This window comes from Bufo bufo, chromosome 3, assembly GCF_905171765.1.
Source record: "Bufo bufo chromosome 3, aBufBuf1.1, whole genome shotgun sequence".
NCBI classification, from domain to species: domain Eukaryota; kingdom Metazoa; phylum Chordata; class Amphibia; order Anura; family Bufonidae; genus Bufo; species Bufo bufo.
The window spans coordinates 292054413-292073325 of record NC_053391.1 but is presented as its reverse complement, the minus strand read 5'-3'; the positions used below and the strand labels follow the sequence as shown (position 1 = coordinate 292073325).

The following is an 18913-nucleotide window of genomic DNA, read 5'->3' as shown; positions in this document are numbered from 1 at the left end:
TGAGTTTCACTTTTTGAATTGAATTACTAAAATAATTGCACTAGACGCAACCAAATACCTTAAATTTTGTATGTTTTTCTTTTTTGCTGTGTGTCCAAGGAGTTTGACAACTATGCAGAATGGGATCTAAGAGATATTGATTTTGTTGAAGATGATTCAGAAGTTTTACATGGTAAGGAAGTATTTTGGGGTTTAATCCCTTAATGAGCAAGCCTGAAAAGACCTTAAAGGGGTTGACTCTTCTCAGACAGTGGGGGCATATCACTAGGATATGCCCTTATTGTCTTATAGGTGCGGGTACCAGCGCTGGGACCCACACCTACAGTGAGGAACAGAAGTATTTGAACACCCTGCGATTTTGCAAGTTTTCCCACTTAGAAATCATGGAGGGGTCTGAAATTCACATAGTAGGTACATTCCCACTCTGAGAGACAGAATAAAAAAAAAAATTCAGGAAATCGCATTGTATGATTTTTAAATAATTTGTCTTGCGTTGCTGAACATAATTATTTAAACACCTGAGAAACAGCAAGAATTCTGGCTTTCAAAGACCTGTTACTGTGCTTTTAAAAAGTCCACCTCTACTCCACTCATTAGGCTGGGTTCTCACGGGCGTTGCGGGAAAAGATGCGGGTGCGTTGCGGAAACGTGCGATTTTTATTTTATTTATTTATTCATTATTATTTTTTTCCCCGCGAGTGCAAAGCGTTTTAATGCGTTTTGCACACGCATGAGAAAAATCGGCATGTTTGGTATCCAGACCCGAACCTGGACTTCTTCACAGACGTTCGGGTTTGGGTTCAGTATTCTGTAAATTTTATTATTTTCCCTTATAACATGGTTATAAGGGAAAATAATAGCATTCTTTAATACCGAATGCTTAGTAGAATGTCAATTGAGGGTTAAATATATATATATTTTTAATTAACTCACCTCCTCCAATTGATCGCTTAGCTGCCGGTCTCCTGTTCTTTCTTCAGGACCGGTCAAAGGACCTGTGGTGACGTCCCTGAGCTCATCACATGGCCTATCACCATGGAGATGTATCATGTGATGAGCACAGTGATGTCACCACAGGTCATTTGACAGGTCCTGAAGAAAGAACAGGAGACCGGCAGCTATGCGATCAATTGGAGGAGGTGAGTTAATACATTTATTTTTATTTATTTTTTTAACCCTCAATTGACCTTCTACTAAGCATTCTGTATTAAAGAATGCTATTATTTTCCCTTATAACCATGTTATAAGGGAAAATAATACAGTGAATAGACTTTTCTCTTAGCAACCATGTGTGAAAATCACACCGCATCCGCACTTGCTTGCGATTTTCACGCAGCCCCATTCACTTGGGGCTTGCGTTGCGTGAAAATCGCACAGTATAGAGCATGCTGTGATTTTCACGCAACGCACAAGTGATGTGCACTCATGTGCACACCCCATAGAAATAAATGGGTCCGTATTCAGTGCGGGTGCAATGCGTTCACCTCACGCATTGCACCCGCGTGGAAATCTCGCCCGTGTGAACCCAGCCTTAATCTAACTTAGCACCTGTCTGAGCTCTTTAAAGACCCCTGTCCAGCCCACAGTCAGTCAGACGCCACCTACTACCATGGGCAAGACCTAAGAACCAAAGATAAAATTGTGGACCTCCACAAGGCTAGAAAGGGCTACAAGCAGCTTGGTGAAAATAGATCAACTGTTGGAGCAATTGTTAGAAAATGGAAGAGGCTAAAGGCGTCTGCCAGTCTCCCTCGGACTAGGGCTCCATGCAAGATCTCACCTCGTGGGGTATCGCTAATAAGAAAGGTGAGGAATCAGCCCAGAACTACAAGGGAGGAGCTGGTCAATGACATGAAGAGAGCTGGGACTACAGTTTCAAAGGTCACTGTCGGTAGAACACTACTCCGTCATGGTTTCAAATCATGCATTGCACGGAAGGTTCCCTTGCTCAAGTCATCACATGTCCAGGCCCGTCTGAAGTTTGCCAATGACCATCTGGATTATCCACAGGAGGCATGGGAGAAAGTCATGTGGTCAGATGAGACCAAAGCAGAACTTTTTGGTCTAAACTTCACTCGTCGTGTTTGGAGGAAAAAGAAGGATTAGTTGCATCCCAAGAACACCATCCCTACTGCGAAGCATGTGGTTGGTAATATCATGCTTTGGGGGTGCTTTTCTGCGAAGGGGACAGGACGACTGCACTGTATTAAGGAGAGGATGAATAGGGACATTTATTGTGAGATTTTGAGCAACAACCTCCTTCCCTCAGTCAGACCATTGAAGATGGGTCGTGGCTGGGTCTTCCAACATGACAACGACCCGAATCACACAGCCAGGATAACCAAGGAGTGGCTCCATAAGAAGAATATCAAGGTTCTGGAGTGGCCTAGCCAGTCTCCAGACCTAAATCCAATAGAACATATTTGGAGGGAGCTGAAACTCTGTGTTGCCCAGTGACAGCCCCAAAACCTGACAGATCTAGAGGAGATCTGTGTGGAGGAGTGGACCAAAATCCCTGTTGCAGTGTGTGCAAACCTGGTCAAGAACTACAGGAAACGTTTGACCTCTGTAATTGCAAATAAAGGCTTCTGTACCAAATATTAACACTGATTTGATCAGGTGTTCAAATACTTATGTTCAGCAGTGCAAGACAAATAAATTCTTTAAAAATCATACAATGTGATTTCCTGATTTTTTTATATTTTTTATTTTATATTTTTTATTCTGTCTCTCAGAGTGGGAATGCACCTACAATGTGAATTTCAGACACCTCCATGATTTCTAAGTGGGAGAATTAGCAAAATCGCAGGGTGTTCAAATACCAAGGTGGTGGCTGGAGGACTCCGATCTGGCCACCACCAAGTGCGCTCCCCATAGAAGTGAATGGGAGCGCACCGCGCATGGCCGGCCGCCACTGCAATTCACTTCTATGGGCTAGACGGAAATGAATGGAGGGCGGCTGCGCATGCGTAGTGGACCCTCCACCACTTTCGGGACTCTGTTCTCGATATAGGTGTGGGTCTCAGTGGTGGAACCCGCATCTATAAGACAATGGGGGCATATCTTAGCAATATGCTCCCATTGTCTCTGATGAAACAACCCCTTTAATGGCCAGCAATTTTTATTTATTTATTTTTATCATTTTTGCCGTTTTGCATTTCAGCAGCCGTAACTTTTTTTTAAATGTATCCATTGACAGGACTTGTGGGGGAAATGTTACTTTTTATGTTGTTCGGGGGTACTAATACATTAATGTGTAATTTATATAATTATTTTGCTGTAATAAGTGATTGTTACCGTTATGTGGATACCTACTAATATATGTAACTTTAAAAAATTTTTATTTAACTCTTTCCAACACCTGGATGTAACTGCAGCCCAGGTGAGCAGTAATTTAATGCACCTCGGCGTACAGTTATGTCCAAACATAATTCACGCGGTGACATGAAAAAGTATCACAGCTCCGGAAAATCAGCTGTCATGGACAGCTGAGACTCCAGAGCAGCTGGCTAAACTATAACAGAGATCACCGACAAGGGACTACTGTTTGGGCCCTTGTTGGTGATTGCTGTGATTTTTTTTTTGCCTAAGCATTTAGAGCTGAATGCAGTGAAACCCGGTCAAAAATCCAGTTGCAGTCTCTGATCTCCTCAGTTTCGTGTCAGTAAAGTGAGGAGATCAGAGCCTGTATTGTTGTGCTGCCTTGTAAGTCTAAAAAATAAATAACCCCCTTTTTTCGGACACGTTACTGGTGTCTTTCTAATCATATATTGTGTCTGTGAATAAAGCAGTAATATGTAGATTAGCTTTCTGAACAGATCTCAGTGTGGTGAAGCTATAGTACATAGTGATATGATATTGCTAGCACACTGCTCTTGGACAGGGCTCTACCCTCAGCCTGAGGACTATCCCTGTCGATCAAAGGGAGGAGGGAGTGTGCAGAGCACAGGGGGTGTTACATGGCAGTAGTCAAACGATTCAGCCTTTCCTTCTGGTGCTCCAATTGCTCATATGCATTTAAATAAAACGCAGATTTATCTGCAGCTGTTTACCGTACAGACAAAAGAAAGGTATTGTTTTAATCAGCATGATGAGCCCTACCAGTCAGTATGTCTGGTTTAATAGGGTTGATCCTGGTGACAGAGCCACTTATTAAAAACTGGCAACTGACCTCCTGCACCACTGCCCCTTGTAGGGTAGTAAAATTAGCTAAACCCTGCAGGTTGGTGAGAGCAGGGCTCTACAAAGCAAAGGGGTCTTTTAAAAATATATATATATTCAGGACATGCTGATATCGATGCTAGATGAGAAAAAAATTGTGGTTCCCAGAAAAAGTGTTGTCTGTTCCAAAACTGGTATGCGCAAATATACCAATGTTACACCTGTCCCTCTCACCTCGGACTGTGTATAAAGAAATTCTTCCACATTTACAATACCTTTCTGCAATACTACATTTTATGAATTTATTTCCCAGGTCCCTTCAGTTTATCATAATAAAACAAAACATTCTCATTATACCCCTGGATCAGTGATGGCGAACCTTTTACAGACTGAGTGCCCAAACTGTAACCCAAAACCCACATATTTATTGCAAAGTTCCAACACTGCAATATACCCTGAATACTACAGTCCAATATAGTATATTTTCCACGTACTTTATCATTTATAGTCTGCCTACATTCAGTGTGCTGCTTATGCCGTTAATAGTGTGCCCTGCGATGATGAATGGCAAGAAAAGTCTAAGGAATATGGTATGCCTTAGACTTTTGCCAGTGCACGGGTGCCCACAGAGAGGGCTCTGAGAGCCCCCTCTGGCACCCGTGCCATAGGGTCTCCACCACTGCCCTAAATGAATATCTAGGATTTTAACAATAGTTAAGTATCTGCAAAATTTAAGTGAAGATAAGGCTTGTGGTGTTCCTTCGTATTCAGGCCCTGCCATGTGTCCAAGCAGCAGATTAGGGCCAATTTGGAAGTATTTCTGAACTCAGGAGAGAGAGTCCAATAAATATTGAGGTGCTTTACATCTTAAAAATATATGCTCTAAATCAGTGGTGCCCAACCATTTTTCGTCTAAGGGCCGCACTAGACTTGGTATAAATTTCGCGGGCCGGAACCAGGTAGCTTTGCCAGAAAGAAATGCAAACGCTGTGAGGGGGCACGTGTGAGCATTACTACTGTGAAGAGGGCACATATTTGGGCCTAACTACTGTGAGGGGGCACATATCTGGGCATAACTACTGTGAGGGGGCATGCATGAGCATTACATCTGTGAAGAGGGCACATATCTTGGCATCATTACTGTAAGGGGGCACATATCTGGGCATAACTACTGTGAGGGGGCATGTGTGAGCATTACTACTGTGAAGAGGGCACATATCTTGGCATTATTACTGTGAGGGGGCATGTGATGTATACATGTGTGTAATGTATGTAGTGTAGTATGTGATGATCACACACTGCACTACATACATTGCACATACCGTTTATACTCGAGTATAAAACAAGTTTTTTGGCACATATTTTTGTGCTCAAAAAGCCCCCTCGTCTTATACTCGAGTCTAGGTCTGTATTATGGCAACTTACATTGCCATAATACAGACCATGACATGTTGGGGGCCGGAGAAGCTGTTACTTACCTTTACAGCTGCTCCGGTCAGCTCCCAGCACGTCCGCGCGGCACCTCTGTTAAGCTCCCAGTAGGAGCGATTTGGCCGACCCGAAAATGCTGCGATTTATATATGAAGGGGCCCCGCTCACATAACTGGCTTTGTGTGTAAAGTATTTTACTAGTGTGTGAAACAATCTCTCTCCTATTGATAACAGGTCCAGCCTCTGTACTCACTTTCATGATGAATGCACTGCAGCAAGCGGCCCGGCCGGCGCGTGACTGACGTCACTTAGTAACGCTCCTGCTTCCTAAAGTGGGAGGAGCGTTACTAAGTGACGTCAGTCACGCGCCGGCCAGCTCGCTGTAGTGCATTCATAGTGACAGTGAGTACAGAGGCGGCCATGTTATCAATAGGAGAGAGCTTGTTTTACACAATAGTAAAATACTTTACACACACAGCCAGTTATGTGCGCAGTTTAGGACACATGAGGGGACACATAGGGCCATGAGGGGGACCAGCATAAGATGCTATATGTACCCTAGTCTTAAACTCAAGTCAATAATTTTTCCCATTTTTTTGGGGTAAAATTAGGGGCCTCGGCTTATATTCGGGTCGGCTTATACTCGAGTATATACGGTATGTATACATCACATACTGCGCTGTCACCTTCTTCTGCAGGTCTACCTTGATGTCTGGTCTTTAGGCTTCAGTCAGATCCTCCACCGCCATGCTTGCGCCATGTGCCCGACACCACCAGGAGCTGGCCCCTCCTCCTTTCATCTCCCGCCGGCTTCTCCTACAGCAGGGCGCTCTATCGCTCCAGTGCCCGCCCAATCTTACCAATAAGGGGCGTAGCTAGAAATGACTGGGCCCCATAGCAAAAAAAAATGGGCCCCCCTCCCAGATCTCCCACCCCCACATACCTATCGGACCTCCCACCCCTTCCAGAGCTTCCACCCAAACACCCCTCCAGGACCTCCCACACCCCTCCCTAGATCCCCCTACCCCTCCCTAGATCCCCCTCAGTGTCATCCACAGATTCCCCCCCCTCAGTGTCATCCACAGATTCCCCCCCCTCAGTGTCATCCACAGATTCCCCCCCCCTCAGTGTCATCCACAGATTCCCCCCCCCTCAGTGTCATCCACAGATTCCCCCCCCCCCCCTCAGTGTCATCCACAGATTCCCCCCCTCAGTGTCATCCACAGATTCCCCCCCTCAGTGTCATCCACAGATTCCCCCCCTCAGTGTCATCCACAGATTCCCCCCCTCAGTGTCATCCACAGATTCCCCCCCTCAGTGTCATCCACAGATTCCCCCCCTCAGTGTCATCCACAGATTCCCCCCCTCAGTGTCATCCACAGATTTCCCCCCCCCCAGTGTCATCCACAGATCCCCCCCCCCCCCAGTGTCATCCACAGACCCCCCCCTCAGTGTCATCCACAGACCCCCCCTCAGTGTCATCCACAGACCCCCCCCCCCCTCAGTGTCATCCACAGAACCCCCCCCCCTCAGTGTCATCCACAGAACCCCCCCCCTCAGTGTCATCCACAGAACCCCCCCCTCAGTGTCATCCACAGACCCCCCCCCCCCCTCAGTGTCATCCACAGTGTCATCCACAGACCCCCCCCTCAGTGTCATCCACAGATATGACCCCCCCCCGTGTCATCCACAGATATGACCCCCCCCTGTGTCATCCACAGATATGACCCCCCCGTGTCATCCACAGATATGACCCCCCCAGTGTCATCCACAGATATGACCCCCCCAGTGTCATCCACAGATATGACCCCCCTCAGTGTCATCCACAGATATCCCCCCCTCAGTGTCATCCACAGATATCCCCCCCCTCAGTGTCATCCACAGATATCCCCCCCCTCAGTGTCATCCACAGATATCCCCCCTCAGTGTCATCCACAGATACCCCCCCCAGTGTCATTTACAGATATCCCCCCCCCTCAGTGTCATCCACAGATATCCCCCCTCCCTCAGTGTCATCCACAGATATCCCCCCTCCCTCAGTGTCATCCACAGATATCCCCCCTCCCTCAGTGTCATCCACAGATATCCCCCCTCCCTCAGTGTCATCCACAGATATCCCCCCTCCCTCAGTGCCATCCACAGATATCCCCCCTCCCTCAGTGTCATCCACAGATATCCCCCCTCCCTCAGTGTCATCCACAGATATCCCCCCCTCCCTCAGTGTCATCCACAGATATCCCCCCCTCCCTCAGTGTCATCCACAGATATCCCCCCCCTCCCTCAGTGTCATCCACAGATATCCCCCCTCCCTCAGTGTCATCCACAGATATCCCCCCCTCCCTCAGTGTCATCCACAGATATCCCCCCCTCCCTCAGTGTCATCCACAGATATCCCCCCCTCCCTCAGTGTCATCCACAGATATCCCCCCCCCCTCCCTCAGTGTCATCCACAGATATCCCCCCCCCCTCCCTCAGTGTCATCCACAGATATCCCCCCTCCCTCAGTGTCATCCACAGATATCCCCCCTCCCTCAGTGTCATCCACAGATATCCCCCCTCCCTCAGTGCCATCCACAGATATCCCCCCTCCCTCAGTGTCATCCACAGATATCCCCCCTCCCTCAGTGTCATCCACAGATATCCCCCCTCCCTCAGTGTCATCCACAGATATCCCCCCCTCCCTCAGTGTCATCCACAGATATCCCCCCCTCCCTCAGTGTCATCCACAGATATCCCCCCCTCCCTCAGTGTCATCCACAGATATCCCCCCTCCCTCAGTGTCATCCACAGATATCCCCCCCTCCCTCAGTGTCATCCACAGATATCCCCCCCTCCCTCAGTGTCATCCACAGATATCCCCCCCTCCCTCAGTGTCATCCACAGATATCCCCCCCTCCCTCAGTGTCATCCACAGATATCCCCCCCCTCCCTCAGTGTCATCCACAGATATCCCCCCCTCCCTCAGTGTCATCCACAGATATCCCCCCCTCCCTCAGTGTCATCCACAGATATCCCCCCCTCCCTCAGTGTCATCCACAGATATCCCCCCTCCCTCAGTGTCATCCACAGATATCCCCCCCTCCCTCAGTGTCATCCACAGATATCCCCCCCTCCCTCAGTGTCATCCACAGATATCCCCCCCTCCCTCAGTGTCATCCACAGATAGGATTGCCTATATTGCTTCCTTTTTCCATCGCATTATACACTGCTCGTTTCCAGAGGTTAAGGCTACCGCTGCAGCACAGGTGCAAAGTGGCTGTGACGAGAGTTGCTGTGCAGGCGTGCCTATATGTCCTGCCACGGTCCCAGCTACTGTGTAGGCATGCCTATACATGCTCTCATGGTCCCAGCCACCAGAGAACCCTGCACTTTTTCCTGTAGTGTGCAAACATGGCTTATACTGCTGAATTGCAAGGTGATTGTAACCCCTGGAAACGAGCAGTGTATAATGTGATGTGTGAAATAATGTGCGAAAAAATGTATCAAGACAGCAAAGGAGGCAATATGGACAATCGCAGACTGTGAAGGTCACAAAACTGATCACATCCTGGATAAATTCCTTAATGCATGTAGTTTCCAGAATGGTTAACTTCTGGGGAGTGAAGGGATTGTTGCAACTGAAATGGTACCTAAGGGTCTCTTTAAAGGGGGAATGGCGCCCGAACACTTTTTCAGCAAAGTCTTCCCTCCTAAAGCCAAATGGCTCTCCTTTCCTACTGAGCCCTGCCATGTCACCATACCATAGTTTATGAACACATATGGGCTGTCTTTGTATTCAGGAGAAAAAGCATAACAAATTATGGGGTGCTTTTTCTCGTTGCCCTAAGTGAAAATGAAAAGTCTGGGGCTAAAACAAAATTTTACGGGAAGAAATAAAATTTTCTATTTTTTTACAGTTAAGTGTTTCTAAACTGTATGAAGCACCTGTGGGATCAAAGTGCTCACTTCACCCCCTGATAAATTCCTTGAGGGGTGTAGTTTCCAAAATGTGGTTTATTTTGGTGATTTCCTCTGTAAGGGGTTTCTCAGGGTCTCTTCAAATACGATATGGCACCCAGAAACCATTCTAGGAAAATTTGCCCTCCAAAAAACATATTGTGCTCCTTCCATTCTGAGCCCTGCCGTGTGCCCATGCAGCAGTTGATGACCACATATGGAATGTTTCTGTAACTTGCAGAATCGGGGTAAAATATATTGAGGTTTGTTTTTCTGTTAACCCTTTAAGTGTTCCACAGGAATGAAAGCAAAATGGGGGTGAACTGTAAAAATTAAATTTATTTATTTTTTAGCAGATTTTCCCCTTCAATCCATTTTTCCCTATAACACCATAAGGGATAACAGCAAAACAAACCTTTCTAAAATCAATTTGAATAATTTGAGTTTCTGAAATAGGGTCATTTATGGGTGGTGTCTATTACGTAAGCCCCTTAAAGTCACTTCAGAAATGATCTGTTCTTAAAATGTAGATTTTGGAAATTTTCTTGGAAATTTTAAAAATTGTTTCTAAAATTCTATTTTCCCAGATGCTGCCTGAATGCCGTCTTCAACCCGGCAAATATGCAGAGAATCGGATGGACAAATACTGCTACATGCAGTTAATAGGGCTGGCGGGCATTCAGGCAGCATCCAGTAGTGCAGAAACCAGAGAACTCTGGCAGTCCCAGCGGAACAGCTTGCCGGATCTCTGAACGCTAGTGTTAAACTAGCCTAAGCCGTCTAAAAAAAATTAAATGACATTTACGAAATGATGCCAACATAAATTAGACATATGGTGAATAATAATAACTATCTTGTGAGGTATAATTATCTGTCTGATAAGCACAGAAATTCTAATTTTCGAAAACTGCTAATTTAATTTAAAATGAATAAACGTAAAAGGAAAATTAACGTTAAGTACGATGTGTTTTGAAAAAGACAGTCTTAGAATCACTTGGATAAGTACCGGTAAAAATATTCCAAAGTTATTACCTCATAAAGTGACACATGTCAGATTAGCAAAATTAGGTTTAGTCAGAAAGATGAAAAATGGCTCAGTCCTAAAGGGATTAATGTCTGCACAGTAAAATGCATTTTACATGAAAAAAAAATAGCTTTTTGGGGATTTTTTTTTTATTGCATTATTTATAGCATTTAATTATGGAATTACTATTTTATAACTTTATTTCACATTTCTAATGTGCAGTGCATTTATGTTGCCTTGTGCTAAAATGAAAAAAAAAAAACGTTTTCCCTCATCATTCTGTACTCAATACCCCATAATGACCAAGTGAAAGCAGAATGTTTGAAATCTTTGCTAATTTATTGAAAAAGAAAGACCAATTTATTGAAAAAAGGCCAATTTACTCACTTCTTAGTTGAGGCACCTTTGGCAGTGATTGCAGCTTACAGTGTTCTTGGGTATGATGCCACAAGGTTTGCATACCTGAATTTGGGGATTTGCTGCCATTCTTCTCTGCAGATGCCCCCAAGCTCTGTCAGGTTGGATGGGGACCATCAGTGGACATCCATTTTCAGATCTCTCCAGAGCTGTTTGGGTTCAAGTCAGGATTTGACTGGGCCACTCAAGAACATTCATAGTGTTGCCCCTACGGCACTCCTTTGTTTTCTTGGCTGTGTGCTTGGGTCATTGTCTTACTTGTTTGAAGGTGAACTTTTGTTTCAGTCTGAGGTCCAGAGCATTCTACATCAGGTTTTTATGAAGAATATCTATGTTCCATTATGCTTTCCCTCAACCCTGACCAGTCTCCCTGTCTCAGCTGCTGAAAAAAAAACAAAAAAACACAGCATGATGTTGTAACAACCATGCTTCATTGTAGGGCTGGTTCTGGGCAGGTGATAAGTAGTGCTGGGTTCCTCTAGACATGGGGCTTAGAATTGAGGCCAAAAAGTTCAGTCTTGGTTTCATCATACCGTACAAGAGAATCTAGTTTCTCACAGTGTGAGAGTCATGTGTCTTTTACTGAGGAGAGGCTTCTTTCTGGCCACTCTAAGTCCAGATCGGTGGAGTGCTGCAGTGAGGGTTCGCCTTCTGGAAGTTTCTCCCATCTGCACACAGGATCTTTGGAGCTCAACCACAGTGACCATTGGGTCCTTGGTCACCTCTTACCAAGACTCTTCTCCCCCGATTACTTTGGTGGGCGGGCAGCTCTAGGAAGAGTCCTGATTGTTCCAAACTTCTTCCTTTTAGAAATTAAGCCACATGAGAACAGTGCAGCACGTTTTTTATATTTTTTTTTATTTTTTATTACCCTTCTCCAGATCTGTGCCCAAAACGCAATCCTGTCTGTGAGTTCTACAGGCAGTCCTTTCCTCCTTATGGCTTTGTTTTTGCTCCGATATACATTAACTGTGAGACCTTATATAAACAGGGGTCTGTCTTTGCAAATCATGTCCAACCAACTGAATTTACTACAGGTGGATTCCAACAATCTCAGATGATCAAGAGAAATGGGAGGCTCCCTATAGCTAAATTTCAAGTGTCATAGCAAACGGTCTAAATACTAATCTACTTGGGAGATTTTATTTTCTTCCTTTTTAATAAATGTGCAAACATTTCTAAATTTCTGTTTTCAATTATGGGGTATAGATTGCAGACTGATGGGAAAAATCATGATTTTTTTTAATTTTAGCGCAGGGCTGCAACATAACAAAATGAGGAAAAAAGTGAAACGGTCTGATTACTTTTCAAATGCATTATATATTATTAGCATACTCCTGTATGCTAATACATTATGCTCTGTCTCACTATGACAGCAGTGCAGACAGTCCTGGGGACTGCTTCCCTCAGATAGTCAGTGATTGTTCGCCAAAGCCAGGAGTGGAGCTTATTAACAATCACTGGTAAAAATCACTGACCAAAATCCTTACTGTGTGAAAGCGGTTTTAGTCTAAAAATTGAAAGCAAAATTATATATTTTTTGTTGCACTTGCAACCATTGTGTTGGGCGGTCTATTGTATGTTTTAGGCTACTTTCACACTTGCATTAGCCTTTTCCGGCAGGGGAACAGCCTGCCCGTTCCGTGCTACCGAAAGTCCACCGTGCTGGCGGGAGTCCACTCCGGCCCCATTCGCTATAATGGGGGCGCACGGGAAGTCCGGCCGCATCACGGCAAAGAAGCAGAGAGGCGGACGGACAAAAACCGCAACATGCTCTAATTGCTTTAATTTTATTCCGCCCACATCTCTGCATGTTTGCCGTGCGGCGCCCGGACCTCCGGCGCCCCCCCATTATTGCGGATGGGGCCGGAGCGGACTTCCGCAAGCACAAGTGTGAAAATAGCCTTATACCAGTGTTGTCCGCACCAACATTGCAGCATACATTTTACAAAGTTTAGGGAGGCCATTTTCCTTTGCTGCGGAGAATGGATTTCCACTTTCTAGTTCTTTTAGGATGGTTACTTAGGATAGGCTGCCAATATCAGATTGGTGGGGGGTCTACACAGCCTTCCTTCACCAGTAAAATGAATATGGCTCTACAGTGAGCGCAACCTCCAGTTCTTTGTATACCAGGCATAGCTGTGCAGATTTTGCAGTGGCTGTGTCTCCGATTGCAGCTTAGTGTCATTCATTTGAAAGGAAAGGAGCAGAACTGCAGCTTCAGCTGATTGGTTGGTGAGCCTGAAGTTGGACTCCCACTGATCTAATATCAATGACTACACTAAGGAAAGACTGCCCGATATCAAAGTTTTCTTCTTCACTTGTCTCTGGCACGTTATTCTCTCTTTTTATTTCTGCAGCTTTAAAAATTGCTGTTGTGGATATTTACCATTCCCGACTGAAAGAGAGACAGCGTCGAAAAAGGTAGTGTAATAACTGATTTTATTTCTTCTCCGTTACAATTTGAAATTGTTTACTAGCAGTTTTCACAAGCTGTTTAATTCCATATTTTAAAGGGTACCTGTCAGCTATCCTGACATGCTTAATTTAGGAAATACTTGTATTCACCCAAAAAAATAGTACTGGAGCATGTTGACAACTGGGTGTTAACAGGAGTGTATGCACATCAAAGTCTGACACTGTTCTATCAGTGACTCTAGTGGCATACTTTGCAGGGACATACCCTATTGGCAGTGGGTACGGCAACAACCAGTTGTTAATTATTTTATTTTTTTAAACTTTGTTTATTAAACATGAATAAAACAGTATGGCATCTACATGAAGGATACAATACGCAGCACATTGACGAGCAAGAATTACAATAAAAGTGATAGTGTTAAAAGTATACAGAGCAATATCTCATTCTTACACTGTAGTTGTAGAGGTTCATGGTTGATGGTGCAGCAATCGGGTGCTCAAGGTACAAAGAGAAGACACCACACACCCTACGTTTTCTTAAATGTTTGCTGACATCCTCTGTTTTTAAATACATTTTCAAACATATCAGTCTGGTTTACTAAGGCTTTCCATTGACTAAGACTGGGTTGGAGATTTCCTATGCATCTCAAAGCAATCGCCTTGCGAGCCAGGAATAATGTTTCCCTCAAAAAGACTCCCTCATGATGTGACCATAATTCTTCAGATAGAATGCTTGAAAGACAAACCCCTGGGTCATAAGGATTGGGACAAAGGTAAACTCTTGAAAGGGTGTCTACAACCTCTTCCAGAATGAACTCGCATAACTACATGCCCATATTAAATGTTTGTATTTTCTCCCCGTGTTTGTGTGGGTTTACAAAGACATACTGATAGGGAACTTAGACTGTGACCTATTGGAGACAGTTAAGTGATATTGTCTGTAAATACTGCAAAATATGTTACACTATCTAAGTAAGTAAAGTAAATAAATGGGAAAAACTGTAGCATAGATAGGGGAGGAAATGGAAAAAATGATGATGAGTAAATGTGAAAGCAAAAAAAACACTCATCAGGCTTTTATCATAGCCCGGTGAACCTACTAGTGAGACTGTTAGGCTAAGTTCACACGAACGTGCGTGACCCGTGGCCGTATTGCGGCCCGCAAATCGCGGGCCGCAATACACGGCCCGCAAATCGCGGGCCGCAATACACGGCCACAGTTCCGTGTGAATTCCGCATCACGGATGCGGACCCATTCACTTCAATGGGTCCGCTAATCCGGAATCGCGGAACGGCCGCACGGGACGGGACCCCTCGGAAGCACTACGGAGTGCCTCCTGGGGTTACGTCCCGTTGTTCCGTTCCGCTAAAAGATAGAACAAGTCCTATCTTTTAAAGTGAATGGGTCCGCGATCCGATGTGTCCGCTTCACAGGCACAGGTCACACACGTTCGTGTGAACCCGGCCTTACTGTGGAAATAGTCACACATGCCAGTTTTGTAACCTTTGTTTTCTACATAAAAAACAACAAACCCTGACATATAACATAACATAAAACCTTTCTTTGTGAATGCACCCCAATGAGTAGCAAACTTGTCACTGTCCAGGGTATATCCACCCTATACATTTTCACCCCAGAACACTGGGACATATTTACTAATCCTGACTTACAGATCCGTGAGATTTATCACAGTGGCTGATGCTGGATCAATCTGGTGCAACTTTACATTGTGTAGTTTGTTTATGCCACCTATTAGCTTACCTTGCAACTGAATTCTGTACCAGAATTTTGCTACAAAATGTCTCATGCCACTATCCGTTTCTCACAAAGCCACACCCTGTCACTGGTCTATCTTCATAAATATTTATAAAATGAGATGTACCAAATTGTGCCAAAAATGCACCAGCAGAATTAATGTGCTTCCAAAATAGTAAATGTAGGCCATTTGAATTTTTTAAAAATATTATTTTTCTGAAGTTATTCATCAGATTGCAATTGTGACTGTCCTGCAGGTTGGTGGTAGAAAACGATTTATCTTAATTAGAATGACATTTAGCAGTATGAACACTGAGAACGAGAAAAAATAAAACTTTGATCAGAAATACATGAATAATATTAGTCACATAATTGATTCTTTGTTAGTCCGCTCATTATCAACATTGTCTTTGTTGGCAATAGCAACCAATCAGAGCTTAGCTTTCATTTTTCCAGAGCAGCTTCCGAAATAAATGCTGAGCTCTGATGGGTTCATTTGGGCAACAATCCTACTGTTAGACAGCTTTGATAAACGAGGCATACATTTATAAGGAGGCAGAGGGCCAGTGATTGCTATTGAGCAGGTCTGCACAAATTTGCTGATCGTACAACCCAGACAGTATCACAAACAGTAAAAAAGCATGCTAAAATTGGATCTGTTCCAAAATGTGAAGTTGCAACTAAACTTGTAGGATTGGAGTTTATAAATATGAATATATAATAGGGTTTCTCAACTCCAGTTACTCGAGACCCACCTACCGGTCAGAATTTGAGAATATCCCACAGAATGAATACCTGTGGTAACTAATTATATCACCTGCTCAGTACTAAGGAAATCCTGAAAACATGACTGGTAGGTGGGCCCTGAGGACCAGAGTTGAGAAACCCTGATATATACAGTACATTGTATGGGACATGACTGCCATTAAATGACATTTTTATTTTTGCATAGGATTATAAGAGAACATGGCCTCATAAATCTGAGGAAATTTCAAAGTAAGTTGTTTTTGCTTGTAATCTCAAATGTATTCCTAATTTCAGGGCAAGTGTGTGAGAATATGATATGCTATTACTATAAAAGTACATAGATAAACATTTAAAAGTTAACATGCCTGCAATAGAGTTCAACTTATAACAGTATGTAGCACGCTTGTGAGCTCCCTCTAGTTGAGACTGCAGGTAGTCAGAATGTTATTTTAACTTTTAAAGTGGTTTTCTGGCCTTGGAGTTGACAAGCCCTGGGTCCTTCCCTGTCTCGCTTAACTTAAAAAAAAAAATATATATATGTTTATTCCTGCTTCATTCCTAGAGCTTACAGTTCCTGCAGGACCAAGAAGCAGCTTGGTCCTGTGACCGCTGTGGCTAATCAAAGGCCTTGGTGGTCACAGCAACTTAGATGCCATGTCACAGCAGTGGTGTATGGTTTAAGTTGCCGTAAACACTGAGGCGTGTGATTGGCTGCAGCGATCACGAGACCAAGCTGCTTCCTGGTCTTGCAGGGAATGGAGTAGCGACAGGACCACAGCCAGGCGAAGTTGGTTTTGTTCAAGGGCACAGGCAATAACCCCAGGGATTGTCGGCTCCAAAAATCTTCTCATTTGAAGATTTTTTTACAGTTTACAAAAAGAAAATAATCAGGGCTCAGTATCAACAGAAAGGAGAAAGTAGAAATGTACAAAGGAGAAACTGTTAAAAAGCTGTTACAAACTGGTGTATTGCAGTCATTGGCTACAGAGCACCACAAAGCTAAATAATGTGTACCCTGTTTTATGGACTGTTAGACACACAGTTTTTGTGAGAGAAAAAAAAAGTTGCAATATGGGGAAGCCACAGCTTTTTTTTTTTTTCTTCTTTTTGTTGATCCAGAAAATCTGGTAGAGTAGGAGTGCATTATAACAACTATATGTGTAGAAGATGCCTTGGTTTGTACAGTGCCTTGGTGTTTTTCTTGTTGTGTTGCACTACATCCGCCCCAGTCTCAGATCTCTGGCAGAATAAATTTCCTTATGAATTGCCCTGTGTTTACTGCTGTGAATCTTTCTTGGTCTTCTTGGGACACATAGCCTTTCCCATGAGGACCAGAAAGTTCCATGCTAGTGTCACCTAATCAGAGAACCTTTTTTTTATTCTAAAACATCAATTTGTCAAGAGTTTTTTTTTTTCTTTTCTTTTTTTCAGTTTTAGAAAGAAGGTATTCCAAAGATGTTCAAGAACTATATGAAACAATGAGGCGATTTGCTCGAATTTTAGGAGCAACAAACCACGATCGGTTTATAGAGAGCCATGCATGTAAGCAACAATATTTCCTTCTTTAATCTGCTGTAAGACCTTCTGTCCTTCTGTGTTATGGAAATATAAACTCACTGGACAAATAATATACATTCAAATTAACAAGCATTTTAACAAGGTCATCCTCACCGGTTATTTTACTTGTTTTTGTTTTTTTGTCACTTGTCCCAACTTTATCCCCATAATTACTTGACTGAAGAATGTGTTTACATTTTCCTAACTAGCTCTAAGTAATTAAGAGCTCACATCATAATTTTACATTTGTGCTGATATCTTTTGCTTACCTCCGCACGACTATATACGTCATGGCAGTAAGCTGATATCTGTAACCTCACATTTAAAAGTGTTAGGTTACTTTCCAATTTGACTGCACCCCATGGCACTGGAGATCTCAATAACCATGCTGTCATTAAACAGCTGCGGCCAAAGTAATTTTCCCAGAGACCAGGCAAAGTGGTCTCCCTGCGTGGCATCGCTGTGTACAGAGATCTCTCCAAGTGTAAAGTCAAAAATCCGGCAGGGGTGTGCTCTTTTTGATGTAAGAGGGCCCCCTGCTGGCTATAAAATTAATTATAAGCCTACAGTCTGTGAAATAATCCCTTCCTGCCCTGACTGTGGTAGGAAGGGGTTAATTAACTTTTCTCATCCGTCTCATTGGGGAACACAGGCATTGACCATGGGTATAGCTGTTGCCGCTAGGAGGCGGACACGAAGCACACAAAGTGTAAGCTCCTCCCTCTTCAGCTATATCCCTTCCTGCAAGGGACCAAGATAATCGGTTTTATCTTAGTGTCTGTAGGAGGCAGACCTTCCTGCGTTGCAGGTCTTCTGATTTACAAATTTTGTCTCTTTTTTTTTTTTCTAGCGGGAAGCTTCAGGGAGTCCAGGTAAATTCTGCCTGCACTCCCACCCAGGAGACGAGAGACCAGGAGGTCTCCCAAACCCTCTGCTCGTTCCTGATCTCTAGATAGAAATGGAGGACCAGAGGTCCCTGTAAAAGCCTCTTTCTCCCGCCAGCAAGCGCATCACAGCGGCCGCCCCAGCAAAAGTCCCCTCTGTTTCCGTTGTAGCGTCCCTCACCAAGGGGCCGCACACCGAAGGTGGGGATCCTGCTGGAGCCGGGGGGGCAGAAGACTTCGGACAGGTGAGTAGGAGACTGCCTTCAGTGCCCCCCTCTCCTCCCCCCATGTGATAGTCCCCATGTGGTTGCTTCCTTGGTTCGGCGTCCTCCTCATCGCCGCTTCCACAGGGCCATTGGTAATTGAGGCCCCAGCTGCATTTGGGGCATACTACTGGGGGCGTCCGTTTCCACGGCGGTGTCCTCCTGAACGCGCCGAGGAGAGGGGGCGGAGTTTCCCCCTGAACGCCACTTCCTGGTCGGCGCGTCTGCTGGGGCAGCCGGGGCCATTATTAGAGGCACCAGCTTCTGTGCGACCTACTCCTGTTTGTCGGCAGAAGATGGGCGACCAGGGGGTCACCCA

The 18913-nt window shown here is 44.5% G+C and overlaps 1 protein-coding gene across 1 annotated transcript in view; it reads left to right on the top strand.

Annotated features, from left to right (window-relative positions):
• TADA2A (transcriptional adaptor 2A) overlaps positions 1–18913 on the top strand; it is a 103728-nt gene that overhangs the window by 44052 nt on the left and 40763 nt on the right. The window contains exons 7-10 of the mRNA XM_040424189.1: positions 100–172; positions 13330–13393; positions 16096–16139; positions 17322–17432. Of these exons, the coding sequence (XP_040280123.1) occupies positions 100–172; positions 13330–13393; positions 16096–16139; positions 17322–17432 (292 nt within the window). The remainder of the gene's footprint in view (positions 1–99; positions 173–13329; positions 13394–16095; positions 16140–17321; positions 17433–18913) is intronic.